The following is a 21,830-nucleotide window of genomic DNA, read 5'->3' as shown; positions in this document are numbered from 1 at the left end:
TGACAGAGATTGTGGGAGGAAGATAGCAGGAAGAAAGAGAGGTTTGAGGAGGAAATGTGTGCCAAGTCAAGAAGAAGGAGACAAGGGTTGCATACTAGCATTGGGTTTTAAATAATTTAAATGTCATCTGTGTACGAGTTTTGATGGAATATTAACCGATGTTAACGATAAGGGTAGAGTTAGTCAATTGTTAGAAATAATAGGGTAATGTTAGTCAAATTTAAGAATACACTTAATCAATTAGCTAAACCGTAAGGATAGTTTAAGAAATTTCCCACTTGTGTGATTGCCAGCTGTAAGAAAAAGAAACAAAGAGAAGGATATGGGATAAGTGGCATGCACGGGGTGGTGGCGCAGTTGGCTAGCGCGTAGGTCTCATAGCTTCGAGTGATCCTGAGGTCGAGAGTTCGAGCCTCTCTCACCCCAATTTAGAACTTTTTTTATTTCGTTTGTTATTTTGTAAGGAAAGCCGGAAAGGGGAGTCGGGACGAGTTGGGGTGATAAGAGGCTCGCTGAGTGTGAGGCGCGCTAGAGGGGAGCAGATCCGAACTCTCGACCGCCACCTCATCTGCTCCATTCTTTCTTTTTAAGCCCTAAACCCTGTCTCCTTCTTCCCTTTCTCTCTCCCTCTCTGTTCCGGAAAAACAACCCTAACTAGGGCTTTCAGTTTTCACAAAATGGTGAAGAAGAGCAAGAGTAAGTGAATTCATCCTTATTTGTTAGTCTTTTTTTAACATCATAATTTCATGTTCTTAAGAACCAGTGAATGAATAGGAGCAAACTTCTCTGTTGAATTTGGTTAAGTGAACTTATTCCATAATTTATCATATCAAGTAGGTTGTATTCACTTGTTATATTGTTATAGTTTTCTTCTGACAGTTGATGTTTTAATGATTCAGAGAGCAAGAGTAAGAGAGTGCCGCTGAGGAAGAAGTATAAGATCATAAGGAAGGTGAAAGAGCACCACAAGAAGAAGGCTAAAGAAGAGAAGAAGCTTGGTCTTAAGCATAAGCGCAAGGTCGAGAAGGACCCTGGCATCCCCAATGATTGGCCCTTCAAGGAACAGGAGCTCAGGGCCCTTGAAGCTCGTAGGGCTCGGGCTCTTGAGGAGCTGGAGGAGAAAAAAGCCGCACGGAAGGAGAGGGTACAATGAATTCATTCTCATCTTTTTATTTAAGTTAAGCACTTCTACTGGGCCGAGGGTCCATTGGGTTTCGTCATGGGTTTGTTTATGTTGAAAAGTTTGGTTAAATGTTTTGTATCATGTTGAAAATACCATACATTTTATGTAGAGACATGGTGTTTTTGCATTAACAGACACTTCTACATTGAGTCAAAAACTCTCCTTTTTACATGGTGTACATATGGGCGGACGAAAAACTCTCATTGGGTTGTTTCCTATCTCTTGGGTGATTGCTTGTTGCCTTCCTTGAATCTTCTTTTTGTTTAACATTTTTTTCTTTATCTTCAAAAAAAAAAAAAGAAGATATCGGATTGCCTAATCATACATTTTTGTAGAAGTTTCTTGATGGGCGTTTGATGCTCTTTGTGGAAGATTCTACATTAGAAAATATATATGTCTTTCTTTGTCTGGTAAAAGTTTGGTAGTGTGGAATTCAAATTAGCAGATAAATTAGCAAGAAAGTTCAAATACCCGACAAATAATGCTGAACTGCCAAGGTTTTAAAAGGATAAAGGCATTACTAATAAAATAATGCTAAAGGTGTAGTTGAGGAGTAATGGTTCAAAAAGGTGAGGTGTAAGTGTCAAGATTTTTAAAAATGATTATATGATAAACTAAAATAGAATGATAGAATTTACAAGTGTCCATAAAATAGAAGTTTCTATGTAACAATTCTAGGCTTTTAGCATTCAACAAATAATAACTGTAAGCCTTTTATATTTCAAGTTTCAAAATCCAAATTTCTCGAATTGTTCAGTTGATCAATGGTATGTTTTAGATTATCAAAAATTCCCCATCATCAAAGTTTCTATAACTAACGAGATCCTCTAATGAATCACTCATATAATTGATACTAGATTCTGTTTACCCAACATTTTAGAAGAAAGGAAACAATTTAGTTGCTTTAATCTATGAAAAAATCAATTAAAAGAAAATAAATCCATTAGGAAGAGAATCGAGAGGCAAAAATTGGGTAGAAAGTATTTTATTGTGGATAAAATATAAAAAAAAGACCAACTTAGTATGCCAGATTTCTAGTCACCCAAAAGTGTATAATAATAAAAATCCCACTTGATATAACCAAGAATGAAGAGAGAGTGATGCAGGTTCTTTTCTGCCCTTGTTGCATTGAACTCTTCTAAAACCCTAAGAGAAATTAGGAGCTCTATTTGCTCTGTTAGCATTTCATTTTAATCTTTTTATTTGGTTCATAATTATCAAAGTGCTCTTCCTATATGTTTTACACTTAATAAAACAAAAAAAAAGTTATTTTGCTGGTTGAGAGAGTGGTCACACCTTGTGTCTCTCTTTGGGAAGCTTGTATTAGATATCTGTACTATCCACTTAGTATCTATTCTCTTTAATAAAGTGTTATTTACTTGTCAAAAAACATAATAAAACAAAAAAGCATTCTTTTTTTTTGTATTAAATAACTCAATTGCCATAGGTTTTTGAGGCTTATGCCTTTCTATCCTCACATCTTGAGGCTTGAGTCTTATGCCTCTTTTTGACATTGGGCTTAATCCTCAGACCAAAGTTATGAGTCTTAAGCCTTGAGGCAAAATCTGAGTGCCTTGCCTCAGGGCTTGAGCCTTTTAAAACCATGAGAAGTGCAACATGCTGTTGACTTCCTGAAGCATACAAATACCCTCTAAGTAGAAGTTGCTCGTGTACTTCTTGAACTATAGGTGGTACACATCTTTTGCTGGACTTTTGTTTGTCAGTGTTTCATACTCAGGGTGTTTTGTTAGACCCACATGGATATATCATTATTGAGGTCTGAGAACATTTATTGATGCATAAATTCTATGTTGCCCTGGTTGATGTAATAAGGTCTAGTTGGAAGAAAAACAAGCACGGATCTTCTGACAACAAAACACTGACCACAACTGTGTGCACATAACACCACAGCCACACCTCGGGAACATCTCCCCGTGAATGACAATAAATAGTACAAGAGATTTTCCCACTGTGCAGCTGTAGATGTTGTACACTGTTTTGTGGTCAGCGAATCCAGGCTGCTCTGTAATTTTCAAACTTCGGAGTGGATTCAATGCTTTTATTAATTATTTGCTTTGTTGTTTCCCTCAATTTTCTAATGAATAAGATATGATCCCTTTTGTTATAATAACTAATGAGTGTGTTATGTCTTTGCAGGCCCAGAAGAGAAAATTGGGGTTGCTTGAGGAGGATGATGATATAGCCCAGCTTGCTGATACAGCTGCAGGAAAGGAACAGAAGTTTGGAGAGAAAAACATTGGTGAGAATTCCTTGGGAAGTGGTAGAAACTGGGGTGAGTTGATACCAAATGGTCATGCAACATATTCTCCACGCTGAATATAATTTCATTTTCTTTTCCTTATGTTGTCATTCTTTTTTCCTTAATATAAAATTATATCCTCAACTGCTTGCAGATAATTCAGATAGGGCTTTCTACAAAGAGTTGGTTAAAGTTATAGAAGCATCAGATGTCATTTTAGAAGTTCTTGATGCTCGTGATCCCCTTGGTACCCGGTGTGTTGACATGGAAAAGATGGTATTGAAGTCTGGTCCTGATAAGCATCTTGTCTTGCTGCTGAATAAGATTGGTAATTGCTTTTCTAGTTACTCTGTGTGTATGTGTGTGTACACTTGATTTGTAAACATTACATTGATCATGGTCCATCTTTATGCTTGCCTCTCCTTTTTACTAATTACAATACATATTCTTTTCAGATCTTGTTCCCCGAGAAGCTGTTGAGAAATGGCTCAAATATCTTCGGGAGGAGTTACCTGCAATATCATTCAAGTGTAGCACCCAAGAACAGAGATCAAATTTAGGGTGGAAATCTGGATCAAAGGCCGCAAAGCCAAGCAATCTTCTGCAAACCAGTGACTGTCTTGGAGCTGAGACTCTTTTAAAGTTGCTGAAAAACTATTCAAGAAGTCATGAGGTACTTCTATGATTTGCTGATTCACAAGTGTATGTACTTGTGCAATCAGTTAACTAACAGCTGTTTTCGTTAGTTTAGAATTTATGTTAATTTTGACTTATTCTAGAATTTCATGTATTCTAAATTTCTAATTTGTTATTACTGTTGTTAATATTACACTGTTATTTGTCATTATTTGATTGAGGTAATTGGTACCTAAATGTGCATATTTTGTTAGCATGTGATATTATTCAATCTTCTGGTTCTGGTTTCACTTCATTTGAGGTAATGCTAGAGAAAATTTTAGGATATTGGAAGCTCGTATGATGATGATGAAAACTCATTTATATATTTTTTTGATCAGCAAAGAAATTCATTAAACATTAAAAAATTTAAATTGTTACAATAAGTTGGAACATTCCAACTAATCCCAATGACAGAGCTCTATAATTTTGCCCTAAATAACAGTATTAGAAAAGGCTTAAGTCAATTGCACTGGAGTATTGCCTTCTTGTCTGAAGTCAATTGTTCATTGAGGATCCACGGCCCATAGGTATAAACTATAAAGTGTGGTTAGGAAGAATGAAAATAGGAAAGAATTATAATGTGGAGTTTCAGATAGCCAATTTTCTTTGTGGAGCTGAATTGTGTTTTTTGATTAGTGAACTTCCGGGCTTCGGGATTGTGTTTAAAGAAAAGAAATTGAGCAGAAATGATAAGATAAAATTCATTTTATTTTTATTGATCAGAAAAATTCATTTTCTTTTTTAACACCATCGTGTTTTTTAAGTCTAAAAAAATACTGATATGAGATTATCATAGGATAGAAGAAATTGGGCAGAAATCAGAAACTTCCATTTTAATTTTTAAACTCATCTGAGATAATGAATGACAAAAGAGCTATTGGTTGAGCAATGCTTCTGTATAATTAAAGCGAAAACAGTGTGAGTGAATAAGGTTGATAAGTTCCAGAATTGTCCTTTAGTTTTCCCTTTTCCCATTTTGCTTATTATAGGTAGTCAGGGACTGGAAGAAAAGTCAGCACAAAATGGAACCTAGAGGAGTTTTTTTTTTATCAGGCATCTAATCTCATGCTTTTGTACTTTTATGATCCTTGGAGGTTGACATGGAGGAAACCTATAGTGCATCAACACTTGGCACCTACACCATTACACCAAGGTAACCTATCACAAAACCAACCCCCAGTAAGGTCTGGCTGGTTGTAATGGAGACTTGGGATCGAATATTGCCATGACCAAGGATTGGGTAGTTTGGGTGTTGGGGGAAGGCCACCCCTGTTGTGTAGCCCATTTGGCCTATACATGTAGGACCAACAATTTAGGTTGGAATGCTTCCACAAACCCCACATGACTTGTTTGGACTTGCCTTAAGGGGCCTTTATGGAGGACAGTGGTCGGTCTCCTAGGATTATGAAGACATGATGTCTAGCATAGTAGATGTTCAAGACTGCTATCAGTCTTGAACCCTAATAGATTTCAGGTTCGAAAAAAGGAGAAAAAGGTATAGAGGAGAGAGGAGAAAGAGTAGAGAGAGAGTAGTAGAGCACAAGAATTGAAAGGAAGGACATAATCTGAATGTTCTGCCGCCACTTCTATTTAGTATTTATAAGTTATGCTAGTTACATGAAAGGACAAATCTTCCCTTGGTATTTACATAGCACATAAAAAATATAAAACTGAAATATAAATAACTGGAATAATAGATTGACCATCAGCTAACCCTAGGATGACTAGGGCACATTCTACCCTACGGACAGAGTGGGCCCACAGCTGTGGGGCCCACATCAGTGTTCTCTGCACTCCCCCTCAAGTTGGGAATACATGTTTATCATTCCCAACTTGGATAGATCTGCCTCTAGCTTCTTTCTTGATATGGCTTTAGTGAGGATATCTGCTAGTTGCATATTGGATGTGATGTAAGGGAGGCATACTTCTTGAAATGAGACCCTCTCTCATACAAAATGTTGGTCAACTTCAATGTGTTTGGTTCTGTCATGCTGCACTGGATTATGTGCTATATTAATAGCTGCTTGATTATCGCAATACAACATTAGGGGCTTCTCATACTCAGTACCCAACTCCTCAAGTAGAGATCTCAGCCACTTCGTTAGCCATTGACCTGTATTCTGCTTCAGCACTAGATCGGGAGACAACACTTTGTTTCTTACTTCTCCAAGAGACCGGATTACCTCCCACAAGAGCACAATATCCTGAGGTAGACCTTCTGTCATCAACACTCCCAGCCCAATTGGCATTCGTATAGACCTCCACCTTCATGTGGTTATTGTTCTTGAATAGTATACCCCTACCCGGGCATCTTTTCAAGTATGCTAATATCCTTTCTGCCGCAAGAAGATGTGTAGTTCTAGGAGAATGCATGTAATATCTGGCCGAGTGAGGCAGAGATATAGGAGCTTTCCTACCAATCGTTGGAACATAACCTTGTCTTCAAGAGGCTCCCTACTCTTTGCACTAATCCTGTGGTTCTGTTCAATGGGTGTATCCGCAGGCTTGACACTTAATTTTCCAGTTTCTGCCAGCAGATCTAGGACATATTTCCTTTGAGAGATAAAGATCCCCTGTTTGGATCTAGCAACCTCAATATCCAAAAAATACTAAAGTACACCAAGGTCTTTCACCTCAAATTCTTGATGAAGGAACTGTTTAAGGGACGCAACCCACTTGATGAATAGAGTATGATCTAACTGGGCCTGTACGTAACCGAACTTCACAAGGGCTAGTTTGAATCTATCGAACCAAGCCCTAGGTGACTGCTTCAAACCATACAAAGCCTTGTTGAGCCGACATACCTTCTTACCTGTTTCTGCATCATAGAATCCAGGAGGCAAACACATGTAAACCTCTTCCTGCAGGTCTCCATTCAGAAAAGTATTTTTCACGTCCATTTGGTATAAAGGCCAAGTGTGACTTGCTACAAGGGATAATAGGACTCGAATGGTGGTCATCTTGGTTACCAGGGCAAAGGTCTCCAAGTAATCTATACCATAAGTCTGGGTGAACCCTTTTGCAACTAACCGAGCTTTATACCTCTCAATGGATCCATCTGCATTGTGCTTCACGGTAAATACCCATCTGCAACCAACTGGTTTCTTTCCTTTGGGCAGATCAACTAGCTCCTAGGTGTTATTTTTCAATAGGGCATCCATCTCAACCTACATTGCATCTTTCCATTCTGGGACGGATAGGGCTTCTTGCACTATTCTAGGAATAGGGACATTGGCAACGGAACTAAGGTAGGACCTGTAGGTAGGAGATAGGCGATCATAGGATAAAAACTGGGAAATACAGTGGGGTAGATGTGGTATAATGTCGTTTCCCTTTACGGATGGCAATCGGAAGGTCAAGGTCATCTGCAGGAGGTGAAATGGCAACAATAGAGGAAGTCTCTATGGGCCTTGGGACTGTAATACCTAGACTTGGAGTTGCAGATGAGATTGGAGCTGGCCTGGACTGTTGATGACCAGGATCAACCTGCTTGCATCGCCTGTGATAGACCCTCGACTCCTGATCCTTCTGACCACCCTCACCATTGCAGCTCTCATCGCACAATGGAATAGGTAAAGGAACTGCCCCACTCTCACTGCTCTCCCCCTGAAGAAAATGACTCAAACCCCCCCTCTCACTGCTTTCCCCCTGAAGAAAAGGACTCAAACCCCCACTCTCATTGCTCTCCCCCTGAGGAGAAACCTGAGGATAATAGGGTGTCTCCTCAAAGAAAGTGACATTCATGGAGACAAACTTCCTCCCTGAGACAGGATCATAGCAACAATAACCCTTTTGAGTTTGTGCATAACCAAGGAAAATGCATTTGGAGGCCTTGGGTTCGAACTTGGAATGATGGGGTCCGAGAAGCTGAACAAAGCAGGTACAACCGAATGTTTTAAGGGGAATAGAAAGCAACTCTTCACTTGGGTATAGAAGGGAAAAAGGAGATCTCATATCAAGGACCCGAGAAGGAATCCGATTAATAAGGTATACCGCCGTGAGGGTAGCATCACCCCAGAAGCGAATAGGGACATTGGAGGTAAACATAAGACTTCTAGCCACCTCCAAGATGTGCCTATTCTTCCTTTCTGCAACTCCATTTTGCTGAGGTGTATGAGGGCAAGAGCTCTGGTGTATAACCCCATGATTAAGAAGGTAAGATGCCAATGGTTTAGCAAAGTATTCCTTTGCGTTATCGGATTTAAGAAATTTGATATTGGCATCAAATTGGGTTAGGATCATTTGGTGAAAGTTTTGGGTCAGGGTAGGAACCTCATCTCGTGAACGCATGAGATAAACCCAAGAAAAACGGGTATAATCATCAACAAATAACAAGAAATATCTGTACCCACCCATAGAAGGGATGCGATAGGGCCCCCAAACATCAATATGCATAATATCAAAAGAATTATTACTCCTTTTATTACTCAATAAATAAGACTTTCTACAATGTTTAGCAAACTCACAACTTTCACACTGCAATTGAGACAACTCAATAGACTCAAATAAAGCAGGAAACAGACTCTTTAGGGACCGAAAGGACAAATGACCCAATCGGTTATGCCAAAGCATAACCGAATTCACACTCTGAGAAACAAAAGACATCTTCTCTACTGACTCTTCCTGACGAGACCTCTCCCCGAGCAGATAGATCCCATTTGTCTCACGACCAGTCCCAATCACCTTCTTCGTCTCCAAGTCCTGAAAAACACATCGGTCGAGGAAGAAGGTTACTGAGCAGTTCATATGCTTGGTAATACTACTGACTGAAAGAAGATTAATATCAAGCTTAGGAACGTGTAAAACGGATGCCAGGAGATAGTATCTAATAACTTAATGTCACCCTTCCCAGAAATAGGGACCAGGGAGCTATTAGCAATAGATACTTTATCCCTACCCGAAGACAAATGGTAAGTGGTAAACAGTGAAGGCAAGCTAGTCATGTGGTCGGATGCACCTGAATCTATTACCCAACAAGGTTCAGTAGTACTTGGAGCTGAGGCATGGTAGGCTGAGGCTCGAGTATCTGAATGTGCGAAGGCAGATGTGGCAGGAGCTGATGGTGATTGCGGTGGCTGAGCTGAACTTCCAACTTCCTTTTCTAACTGTATTAGGGCAGCCCGAACTGCAGCTAAGGTCTCTAAAGGTGTTCCTCTTGTGCCAAATGAGGATGCTGAATCAGTGTTAATGGCTGCATGAGCATTGCCCTTCTTGCTTCTCAACTTTGCCGAAACCAACTGAGGATGCAGTTTCCGACATGTTTCTTTTGTATGTTTGGGTTTCTTACAATGTTCACGTACCACATCCTTTTTGTCTTCCTTCCTCCTGTCCTTCTTTGAATCACTCCCTGATTTGGGTTTGACAGCTGCAAAGGCTGGTGTGAGAGGCTGAGGTTGCATCATAAATTTTCTTCTGGTCTCTTCACTATGTACTAAGGAGTATGCCTGAGAGAGAGTCACACTGTCTCTAGTCAAAATCTGTTGCCGCACAATATCATACTTTGAATTTAGGCCCGCCAGAAACTCAAACACCCGGTTTGTCTCGACCTGCTTTCTATATATCTGTGCATCTTTGGGACTCTCCCACTCAAGAGTCTCTAAGTGATCAATCTCACGCCACAGACACTACAAGGTAGAGAAGTATACTTAAATCGGTTTCTCTCCTTGTTTATGGTTTTTCACTTCACATTTCAATTCATATTCTCTGGCAACAATAAGGTGTTGGGAATAAGTTTCTTTCATAACATCCCATATCTCCTTAGCTGTCTTTGCCCACAAGTAATTTCGGCTAATATGAGGCTGCATAGAATTACACAGCCATGTCATAACTAAGTAGTTTTCTTGGATCCACTTGGTATACGTAGGGTCTCTCTTGGGGGGTTCTTTCACATCTCCCAAGAGGTACCCTAATTTACCTCTTCCCCCAATAGCCATCACGACTGATTGGGCCCATTCCAAATAGTTTGATCTATCAAACTTTACGGTTGTAATCTGACCACCTGTCTCAGAAACACTACCATAACTGTTGTTCCCAAAACTGCCTTCTGCCTGATTTTTAAACTCCATCTCGGTCAAGTCTCAAAAACAGCACTTGGACTACCAATCACAATCAAAACAGTGTAGGACCAATCTGTATTCACAGTGTATGTGCACAAAACAGGTAGAAATCTGATCTGAAACCAACTAGCAAACACAACAGCAGCAGTCCGTACAGTTCTCACCCCTTAAGAGAGTTCGAAAACCCCAAAAGGATCTGAAAAATCAGCTTAGAAGCAGGTCTGATATGCTTGGTAGAATTAGGGTTTTAATCAGTCCTTAAAGAAAACATTTCAGTTGCACATTCCAATCAGTACCGTACAGATAGACTTGCAGTAGGGTTAATATGAAATCCTAAAAGCTGATCAATGCTAACAAAACTTGAGGACAGCTCCAGGTAAATCGCAAGGTTCAGTCTAACATTAGGGCTTCCGCAAGATCACTTTCAAACCCTAGAGTAGGAGAAAAAAAACTAGGGCAGTTCGGCCCAATAATAGGGTTTGCTATAAAAACCTAGAGAATAGAAGGGAGAAAACCCTAGAATGGTTCTGCCGCCCTTTCCAGATAGGTCCAACCTATCCTCTCTGATAGTACTTCTCTTAGAAAATAGATAACTTACAAGAAAAAAATTGTTCGCTGCCTTCCAAGGTTACCCGAACCCTAGTCTTCTCTGATTCTTCCTGATCACCAACACTCTGGCGATCTCCAAGAATCAGTCCACGAACTCCACTTTCTCAGCTTCCAGCCCTAGGGGATTCTCATGTGGTCGGCTGGACTAGACTCACATGGGAAACCCTAACCTTGCTCTGCTACCAAGTAGATGTTCAAGACTGCCATCAGTCTTGAACCCTAATAGATTTCAGGTTCGAAAAAAGGAGAAAAAGGTATAGAGGAGAGAGGAGAAAGAGTAGAGAGAGAGCAGTAGAACACAAAAATTGAAAGGAAGGACAGAATCTGAATGTTCTGCCACCGCCACTTCTATTTAGTGTTTATAAGTTATGCTAGTTACATGAAAGGACAAATCTGCCCTTGGTATTTACATAACACATAAAACAATATAACACTGAAATATAAATAACAACTGGAATAACAGATTGACCATTAGCTAACCCTAGGATGACTAGGGCACATTCTACCCTACGGACAGAGTGGGACCACAGCTGTGGGGCCCGCATCAGTGTTCTCTACAAGCATCAAATGTTCTGCTCACAACTTCTTGTTGTATATCTTCATTTTAAATTTAATGAATCAATTTTCATGTTGCTGATAAAAAAAAAAACAAAAGGATGTCTAGCATCAAATTAGCCACTTGAATGAGGAGATAAATAAACAGATTGAAAGTTTCACGTGCTTGATCATAATATGTACAAGGAGAAAATAGCTGAAAACATGCTATCCAGAAAGGAATAACAAGTAGAGGAACAAAAACAACACATAGCTGACCACCTCACCACAATATTGGCATTAAAACAGCTATTACACAACCTAGCTCTGCTAGGAAGATGGCTATGGAGGTTTGATGCTGAGCCTGATAACCTCTGGAGGAAAGTAATAGCAGAAACATATGGGGCTGGATGCCAGTGGTTGGGGTAGTGGTCCACCTTTGTTGATTTATGGGTGTAGTCTGTGGAAAGGAATATGATTCAAATCTGTTCAGAAGGGGAATCAGCTTCAAAGTTGGGGACAGGAGAGTGATCAGGTTCTGGTTGGATCCCTGGACTGGGGAGAGATCTCTTAAGGAACTGTTTCCCACCCTGTTCAGTCTGACTGTAGATAAAGAGGCAATGGTAGCTTACACCTTTGTGTTGAGGGACAATGCTATATGCAGAGTTCCAGCCTTTAGAAGGGATTTCAATGACTGGGAGATTCAGCAGGTTGGAAATCTCCTAGCTTTGCTTCAGTCTCAGGTGTTAAATCTGCAATCAGAGGATTCCTTAATGTGGAGATGGAACAACAGAAGCAGGGTATTTTCAGTTAAATACTTCTACAACTCCATGATGGGAGGGTCCGAAGCTCTCTTTCCTAGCAGGGCTATTTGGGGACTGTGGCATCCTCCAAAGTCAAGTTCTTTGTTTGGGTGGCAGCTTTAGAGAAATGACTCTCTAAAGAGATGTTGGTGAAGAAAGGTTTTAATTGTAATGATCTGAGGTGTAGCCTGTGGTGTGTTTACAGAATCAATAAACCATCTGTTTTTACACTGCAAGTTTGTTACTAAAATCCGAAACCACTTCCTAAGAAGTTTGAGGTTAAGTTTGGTGTATGCTGACCATAGTTTTCAAGGCGCCAAGGCAAGGCTAGGCGACAGGGGGTCGCCTAGTCGCCTAGGCAGGCACCTAGGTGACGCCTAGGCGATGGATTTTTTTAAGTAAAACCCTAGATCCTAGGGTAGTTCCCTAGATTCCATAACCATCTTTCCTTAATAATTGTTCATAATTTTCATAAGAAAAACATAAATTTCATGTTTAAGTCTAGAAAATCAACATTTTATGAGAAGAAAAGGAACAAAGTAAAGAAAAATAAAAAAATATAGGGGCTGAACCCCTACTTTTGTTATAGGAAAGAAGAACATAAAAGGTGGAAGAAGAAGAAGTAGAATAAGACGTGGAAGAAGAAGATGTGTTGATTAGACAAATTTTTAAGTTCTTCCCTTGCTTATAGGTTCAAGTTTTGAAATTTGAGGGTTCAATCAAGGATCAAAATTTTGATACGATACACCCCGTGTTGGGTGTATTGTATTGTATCTTTGGGGTCCCGATACCTGTTTACAGGTGTTTTCGGGGACCCATTTTTTTTAAATAATATATATATATATATAGATAGATAGATAGATAAATGAAATTGAAAACCCAAGAAATAAAAAAATAGGGGGAGTATCGATATAAGTACCGATACACCTCTGCCAATACACAGGTGTATTGATACTGTGAACCATGGGTTCAATACAGCAGCTAGCAATGTTTGCATTGATTAAACCCTAACAAAATAAGAAAATAATAAAAAGAAATTAGTATATAAACACATAAAATGAATATTCTAGTTTAATAATGTCTATTTTATAATTATTATGTCAAAAAATTAAAAATCTAAAAGTATTTTATAACCCAGTGTACAAAACTGCTAGGCGACTGGGCGAGGCGAGCCTCCAAGGGCGCCCGCCTAGGCATCGCTTTGACAACTATGATGCTGACCTCAGTTAAAGCTTGCCTGGAGGCATGGAAGATCCAAGGGATGACGAAAAAAGGAAAGAGGTGCTGTTCTGTTTTTCCCTTGGCAATTTTGTGGGTGGTATGGACAGAAAGTAATAGCAGGGCTTTTGATCTCAAATCCTCTTTGGAAGAAGTCATCGATTTGGCTTTAGGTTTTGTTAGAAATTGGTTGTCTATTCTTGCTGACTTTAAAGAGGTTACTTCTGACTGTAATTTTTTGAGGATGACCTTTTGAGGTCCTGGTTTTTTGTACAGCTTCTCATTGTACAAAGGACCTTTTCATTAATACACAATTATACTTTACCTTTTGCTCAAAAAAAATTACACATCAATCTTAGGACATGTAAATCCTCAATCTACAGAGTGCAATGAAGTTCCTGATATTAGCTAATCTAGCAGCCAACTCATATGTACACATCTTGTAACCCATCTGAACAAGCAATTCGGGCTTTTTCTCAAGGACTGTGGTCCCCATGCATGTTGAATGTGCATGTGCGTGCTCTGTGGGGTGCCAATCTGATTCTGATCTTTCCCTCAACTGCTCAACAATCAAGTCCTTCCAATTCAGCTGTGCAAACCTAACCCTTGTATTACCGCCATCAATGCTGCTCTTAGAACATTGCCAAAACTAGAGGACTGGAGAAGCTAAACCTTATTTGGCCTTACAGATTACTGTGGCTGAGGCTGTCAAAAATTAGTTTTAATAGTCCTAACACAGGGGACTGTCAATTTTCAATTCTAGGCTGTTGCCTATTAATCCCTTCAGCTATGGCAGTCCATCCCTGCATTAAATCATTCATTCACACTCCCTTAGATTTCTCACTAACTAGGGGAGAGGGTTGTCTACTTTAGGTCAACATGGAGATCAGAGTTTCATTTGGAAGTGAAGTATAAATGGTTGAAAATAGAGTCTTCATATTTTTTAAAGTTTCAGTGAGCCCCTTGCTCATGGGTTCCAGAATTGTGCATATAGAAGGGGATTCACAAACCATCATTGGATGGTTCAAGTTAGAATGTGAAGTGCCAGAGCACCATAGGCACCAGATTAGGGAAGCAAGACATCTGGCTAATGAGATGGAAGCAGATTTTAATTGGGTATCCAAATTGCTAATTTTCTTGCTGACTCGCTAGCAAGACAAGGACTCATGGAGTAAGCTGAGTAGCCGACAACATCTTGGTTTGGGGTGAATATCCTTTAGAGTAAAAATTTGGTTGTACTAGAGGCTCTTTTTTGGGTTTGGGGAGAGAGCAGGCAATTGAACGTAGAGAACTTTCTATGATAAAATTCCTTGTACAACCAATGGGAGGGTTGATGCTATGCTTCTTTAATACAAGAGAAGTCTCCAAAGAAATAATACATATAATGCTGGATGTTGGAAAGGGTAGCCCTGGTGCACACACTGGGAAATTTCCAATTGCTTGCCATTTATGTTGGATTGAAAACCAAGGATTAAAGTATTGGTATCAAGTATCGTATCAGACAACTTGGATACGAATACACTTTGGAAATGCATGGATACAGATGAAAAATATGGATACGCTAGGGAAACACATAAGAATTTCATAATACTTTAATAATATTAAATTTAAGGTCAAATAACCATAAATAATGTATAAATACATAAAAAATGTATATTTTAATGATGTATATGAAACAAATATATTACAATTAATATAATATGATGCATAGATATGGTACAATTTTATTGATAATGTATCAATCAAGAGTCCAAAATGCAAAACATATTTTCCTATTATATTTTAATTATTATATCAATTATTTTCGATTTTACTATTTTTACTTCTTTACATTAACAAAGAGGTCAACCAAATATTAAATTCTCTATGTAAATTAAAATATCCATTAATAATTTATAAAATTTATAATCTCAACTTAAAATATATCAAATCTATTAAAATATCTAAGATAAATATCATATGCAAATTCATAATTTTTAACTTTTAAAATGATTATTCCATTATTATATTTTTATTCCTATAATTTTCTAATTAAAAATATTTTTTGGGTATAAATGTAGATTGGTAGATTTGATAGATTCAATTTAAGATTATATTCTTGAATATTTTGTAAACGGTGGTTTTATTTTCTAAATAATAAATATGATTTTATGTAATGTAAATTATCGATATATCATGAGCAAATTCGTAAATTTTAAGTACTAAAATAATTATTCCCTTATTAATATTATATTTTTATATATATTTTTTTGAGATTCAAATAATATTTTTATATAAATGTGGATTTGATATATTATTTATTTCTATTATTTTATAAAGTTATGATTTTAAATATTACTTTTTTAATTTTTAGTTAAAGCTAACCGTAATATGTATTATTTATTTGAATTGCATTTAAGTAATAATGTAATATAATTTTTATTCATTTAATTATGGTCACAAAACTTGGAATGGCGTAGTGGCTTATGGGTGCGGATGTTAGGCTCTCTCTTAATTCTTGACGTGTGTTCTAATCCTTGCAACTGTTTTTTTAGTAAAACACACACGTGTGCGTTCGTGTGTCGCGATAGCGTATCGTACCGTATTGGTCTGTATCGATGTGTATCAGCCCTTATAGTTCGATATGGACCGATACATGCCCGTATCGGTTTGATACACACGACTGGTAGGATACTTCTCCAGTCGTAGCGTATCCCGTATCAGACACTAATGATACCGATACGATACGCCCCGTATCGGACGTATCATATCGATATTGCAATACTTGTTGAAAACTAACAATTTCAAATAACTTTTTCCATCAATTTAACCCATTCTTCTAAGAAACCAAGAGATCTTAGGAGTTGCAGCTTTCTTGAGAAAATGCTATCCCAGGCAGTCACATGCCTTGGCCATATCCAGTTTGATTGCCACATTATTTTACATCTTCATGCCAATATCTTGGGTAGCTTCTTGGGCTAGTATATCTTTCTCAGTAATCTTCTGACCCTAACAAATGCATTTTGCTCTTAAGAGATGATCTGTGGAAAGGATGCCCTAAATCTATTCACCATGATTTTGGAACAATCTTATACAAAAGATTGTACAAGATTATTGGTTTGTATTCCAAGAATAGCAAGAGGTTCTCATTCTAGGGAATCAAAATAATGAAGTACTTATCAGAAAAAAAAATTGAAGTAGTATCTAGGAAAATCAATCACCAAGAAAAAAATAGTGGATGGCCTCAATAAAATCCATGCAAAGGACATCCCAAAATGAATTAAGAGCAGGGCTGGATGGCTGTCAGGACATGTTGCTCTGTCTCTGGGTAGGGTAAAAACAACATCCTTATCCCTTCTGCTTATGGATGGACCCATAACATTGAGTGTCTTCAATGAATATCATTTGTTGAGCTTCTTTTCTGGTGTGCCCGAAATTTGTTTCTGTTATATTACATTATGTCATGTTTACTACCCCTTGTGTGCTTTATTGAGCATGTAAACTCATACTCTATATCCTTTTGGGTTATAATATTAACATCTGCTTAATTTTTGTAGTCTTTTTAGGATTGCTGATTGATGCCTCTGGTCAAGTTTGATGCCTAATGTATTGTACTTCATCTAAACCTTAACATTTGATATCTTTTGTACTTGGCAGATCAAAAAGTCGATTACAGTTGGTGTTATTGGACTTCCTAATGTTGGCAAGAGTAGTTTGATTAATAGCTTGAAGAGATATCATGTTGTCAATGTTGGTGCTACTCCAGGATTAACAAGATCAATGCAAGAAGTACAGTTAGATAAGAGTGTGAAATTGCTGGACTGTCCTGGGGTTGTAATGCTGAAGTCTGCAGAGAATGATGCATCTATAGGTCTTCGTAATTGCAAAAGAATTGAGAAACTAGATGATCCTATTGGTCCTGGTAATATCACATGTTTATCTTTAATATCCCTATTCATGCATATTTGTCTCAGGAAACTGATAACTCCTTTGATAACTGAAAAAAGAAGTTATGATAGGGAACCGGAAACAATTAAACATACCATACTTGGTCCAGTTGTATTTTGACATTTTTGGCATAAGCGTTGATTCTGCTGGCGATTTCTTATGAAACTCTGTTTCTTACTGCTGTAATAATGTTTGATATATTGCTTTCTCATCATTTCAGTCACTTGTTTAATAAACTTCTTTCTTCCAATGGATCAGTTGCCTAAAATCTTAATACATGCATCCTACTTCCAATCAGTCCATTATTTTGACTGGAAGTTCCCTTGTTCTTTTTAATGCTGTCATTATACTATTATTTGGAGTCATTTCACAGCTTTGTAATTTTAATTGTATTATTTTCCCTTATTCTTTAGAGTATGTTGCAGATTTGTAGGTTAAGTTCTGTTTCCTTAAGATTGTCAGTTTTATTGAGTCCATAGGAAAACAGTTGGGAAAGCTGTTGTAAACTTGTGATTGTGCTCAAAGTTTAGATCCTTATGAATTCCAACTGTTAGTGGTGATATCAGAGCAGAGGTGAACCAAATTGTTGTAGTGCCGAACTCTATAAGCTTCTAACTGTATAGGTAGGTTGGGAGGAACCTAGGAAAGTGGTGAAGTCCATTTGGTTATTTCTGTTAAAGATGGAGTTGAAAAAAAATCTAGGGTATTATTTAATGGTGTTTTGAAACAAAACCAGTTTGTTTTTGCTTCACAAAACAGAAATACAGTTCTAGAACATTTTTTTTGCTGATGTGGTGATTTCAAGAACAAATAAATAAAAACATTATTGTTGTAGAACATCACCTAAAACCATTCATTTTGCAAACTTAGTTGTTTTGTGAGTTTGATCACAGTTAAACTTAGGCAGGGAGTAATATATTATAATGGTTGATTCACTTTGCAGTGAAAGAAATTCTTAAGCTTTGCCCTGCCAAAACATTGATAACAATATACAAGCTTCAAAACTTCGATACAGTGGATGACTTCCTACAGAAGGTAGCTACTGTTAGTGGTAAGCTCAAGAAGGGTGGTGCTGTTGATGTTGAAGCTGCTGCAAGAATAGTTCTCCGTGACTGGAATGAGGGTATGTATATTTCGAGGATTTACTTCTCATTATATGCTGTGTGCAGGATTTAAAAGAAAGTGAAAAAGGGAAATAAAAATTATGTGAACATTTGCATAAAAGTGATATAGTTTATACTTAATGTGTTTCAGGTAAAATTCCATATTATACAATGCCTCCAACTAGGAATCAAGGGGAGAATTTTGAGGCAGCTATTGTATCAGAGCTTGGGAAAGAGTTCAATGTTGATGAAGTTTACAAGGGTGAAACATCATTCATTGGAAGCGTCAAATCTGTAGAGGATTTCCATCCTGTTGAAATTCCTCCAAGTTGTCCTTTAAATTTTGATGAGAAGATGCAAGAGGTTTTCTCTCCAGCTCATTTTAATGTATGGAAAACTTCTGTGCATCATTCCCATTGTTTTATGACACTAGGAGCTGTCCACCCAAATATGCAGTTGACATCACTGTTCAATTTGTACCAACTGCATTTCACATTCCATGCACTTGGATATGCACCTAATTTTATGCACTGTAGTTTGAGCACTTCTCTCCTTTCACGTATATGCTTTTAATTTTGAATGAGGGTGAATCTCATAAAATATGAAACAAAATTTACTGTTTCTTAAACTCTACTTTGTGCTATCAATTATTGTGTTCACTAAAACCTATTCTCCCTCAGGATGATGTACAACCTGAAGTGTTAATTCAAGGGGATGCCCAACCCAGGGACATGACTGAAGATGATGGCGATCAACCCATGGGATGTGATGAAGATGATGCAGGAAAGACCAAAGGCAAAACTGTCAATAGCAGGCAAAATGAAAAATTATATGCAGCAAAAGGGATATTGAATACAAGGCTTCGTAAGGCAGAGAAGAGGAAACGGAAGAAAGCTAAGAAAGGATCTGGAACAGACATGGATGCCGACTACGATTTTAAGGTGGATTATGCTAAGAGAGGATCCACAATGGATGTTGGTGATGAAAGTGGAGAGGGTAAAGATGGTGACAAAATCAGCGCTGAGGTGCCCATGGCTGGTATCGTGTTTGATGAGTGAGGATAACATGATTAGGTTATGATGGCACCTCATTCTGCAAATTATTGTACAATGCTTGCGTTTTGGGGCTTTCTCATTGGTTGTCCCTCCTTATAAATACATGCAAAATAATATAAAATATAAGATTTTGCTCTCTACATATTTGTATTTGTACTCCTTCCAAATGGAGCCTTATTGACAAATGATCAGATGTTTTTTGTTCAAGAGAGGACCTTGCGAGTAATTTCAACGGATTGTAGAACCCAAAATTTTGTGATTTGTTATCTTTTCCTCCCTATAAAGTGGTTGACTTAAAATTTTATATAGGGTAAAATACAAAACCTCCTTTAAAGTTTTTGACAATCATAAAAACCTCCCTTATGGTTTCACTTTAGCAAAAGGCTGAAGCCAAACTCCCCATTGTTCCCCCATCTTTAAACCATGAATAGTTCAACATGCTTGAACCCTCCCAAGTAATTAATGATATAACATTTTCCCCCTTAAACTCTAAGAATTCCTAAGACACCCTCTAATCTCATAATTGGAACCCTTCTTAAACCTTCTTAGAACCCTAATTTGATCTAGATCACCCCTGAACCTCATCCTTAAACCCCACCCCTTGGATGGGCATCTTGATAGATTTTCTTGCTCTCTCTCACCATGATAGGATACTTGTCTATTTGAAAGGACACCCAAGCAGAGATATATTGTTTTTTGACCATGGACATTTAAAATTATAAGTTTACATAGGTGTTGATTGGGTAGGATGCCCAGATGACAAGAGATTTATATAAGGAGTTTGCACTCTTGTTGGAAGTAATCTGGTTTCATGAAGAGTAAGAAACAATTAGTTATAGCAAGGTCAAGTGTAGAAGCTGAATATAGAGCTATGACACATGTTGTTTTAGAGATCTTTTGGGTTTGGTCCATGCTAGGAGAGATTGGAATAGAGGTAGAAGAACCTATGATGTTGTATTGTGATAATCAAACAATAATTAACATTAACTACCATATGTTGCATCTGCTCTATAGCTAGTTGATGTTCGCACAAAAGGTGTTGCAAGAAACAAGCTTGAATGAGATTTACACAAGTTGGGAATGCGTGACATCTATTATGAACTTGAGGGGGAGTGTTGAGAGGTTGGACTGATTGAAGGGATGAAAGATCCATCATATGGATGGCCGAACCCTGTAGGAAGGTTGGGTGAAATTTCAAAAATTTCTCTCCCATGTTGGAATCACATTCTCTATTTTAGAAAATTGCATTTTCAAGGATCAATCTTGAAACCAAACTGGACCAGATCTGAAGCCAAAAGGGAGTAGAGGGATATACATGATACGGAGTAATAATAAAACCCCAATGAAGGTGTTCATGCCCAAGGAGAAGACTAAAAACTGTTTCCACTGAAGATGACATGGTGTGAGGTGAAGCAGAATCAACAGGACAATTCTTCAGCAAGAACCAAATTTTTCAGCAAGAATATGATGGAGGGATAGCGAGCACAACTTCAAATTGCCTTTTCTACCAGAAGGCAATATCAAGAGCTCTTCTTGATCACTCCCACTGGTAGAGATTAAACTAGGTAGGGCGGCAAGAATAGGAACAAGAGGAGAAGGCAGAAGTAGTCAAACTCTATATTGTCTTCTCTCTTAATTCAGCAGACTATCTATGATTTCTATTGTATTCTGAGGGTTCGCCATGCTCTCCTATTTATAGCCTTAAAGAGAGGATCTCCTAATCTAAATCTCTTATTTGGATCTAGACTCTCTTTAAGAGATAAAGATAATGCCTTATCTTATATGTAGATAAAGATCAGCCTTCCTAATCTAATTAGGAGTTTCCTAATCCAAATCTGGACTCTTTGAGTGGATTGGGATAATCCCTTATCCTATCAGCTGATCCAAATCCCAGAATCGCCCCATTTTAATTAATCTTATTAAGCCTGTTCGAGGCAAATTAAGTCTATGTGCTCACTTTAACCTTTTAATCTGCTGCCCAATTGGCTATTCTTGTATGGTGTGAAACCCAAACATTGATCTACACATCAACTACATGGATTTAGCCTAGCCTCTGTTACAAGGCCTGGCCGAATTCTCTATAGGAGACAGTGAACCCTTGAGTCCATCACCATGGGCTCTTAATGGGCCCAACATTTACACTAAATGGCCATTGGGTCAAGCCACCTTATAAAATCCCAAGGACTGTGGGCAGATGCAAGATTATTCCATCAGCTATTACCCTCAATGGTCATACACTTAACCTCTTAGCCCATAATGATCAAGCACTGCCCGACAAGAGAGGACCTCTCCCTCGGCTGCAAGGAACAATGCTGCACTCTTTACTCACATAAATCTCGGGAATTAAAACCTTTTGCAAATATTTTGAAACCATAACATATATATGTATATCTCTATATAAATA

General features: G+C 38.0%; 1 protein-coding gene and 1 non-coding gene across 10 annotated transcripts; both read left to right on the top strand.

Moving 5' to 3' along the window:
• The first annotated feature begins 342 nt into the window (after window positions 1-342).
• Window positions 343-426, top strand: TRNAM-CAU (transfer RNA methionine (anticodon CAU)). Its single transcript is given in 2 exon segments — window positions 343-380; window positions 391-426. It is a non-coding gene; the product is annotated as a tRNA-Met (tRNA).
• LOC148865235 (guanine nucleotide-binding protein-like NSN1) lies at window positions 415-19,677 on the top strand. Of its 9 annotated transcripts, none has more exons than XM_088977009.1 (9): window positions 415-696; window positions 900-1,144; window positions 3,341-3,443; window positions 3,598-3,771; window positions 3,899-4,116; window positions 16,978-17,242; window positions 18,212-18,391; window positions 18,523-18,758; window positions 19,052-19,677. In XM_088977009.1, the coding sequence occupies exons 1-9, from the start codon at window positions 678-680 to the stop codon at window positions 19,427-19,429; spliced, it is 1,818 nt and encodes a 605-aa protein (XP_088833135.1). In that variant the 5' UTR covers window positions 415-677; the 3' UTR covers window positions 19,430-19,677. The 9 variants fall into 9 exon arrangements, with proteins under 9 accessions (XP_088833135.1, XP_088833137.1, XP_088833138.1 ...); XM_088977011.1 differs by having other exon boundaries at window positions 426-696; window positions 18,523-18,734; XM_088977012.1 differs by having other exon boundaries at window positions 472-696; window positions 3,607-3,771; window positions 18,523-18,734.
• The last annotated feature ends 2,153 nt before the right edge of the window (window positions 19,678-21,830 follow it).

Source organism: Nelumbo lutea, chromosome 3 (genome assembly GCF_056320005.1).
Source record: "Nelumbo lutea isolate HS-2025 chromosome 3, American lotus-T2T, whole genome shotgun sequence".
NCBI lineage: Eukaryota > Viridiplantae > Streptophyta > Magnoliopsida > Proteales > Nelumbonaceae > Nelumbo > Nelumbo lutea.
The sequence above is the reverse complement of the archived record's forward strand: the minus strand, read 5'-3'. Positions and strand labels throughout refer to the sequence as shown.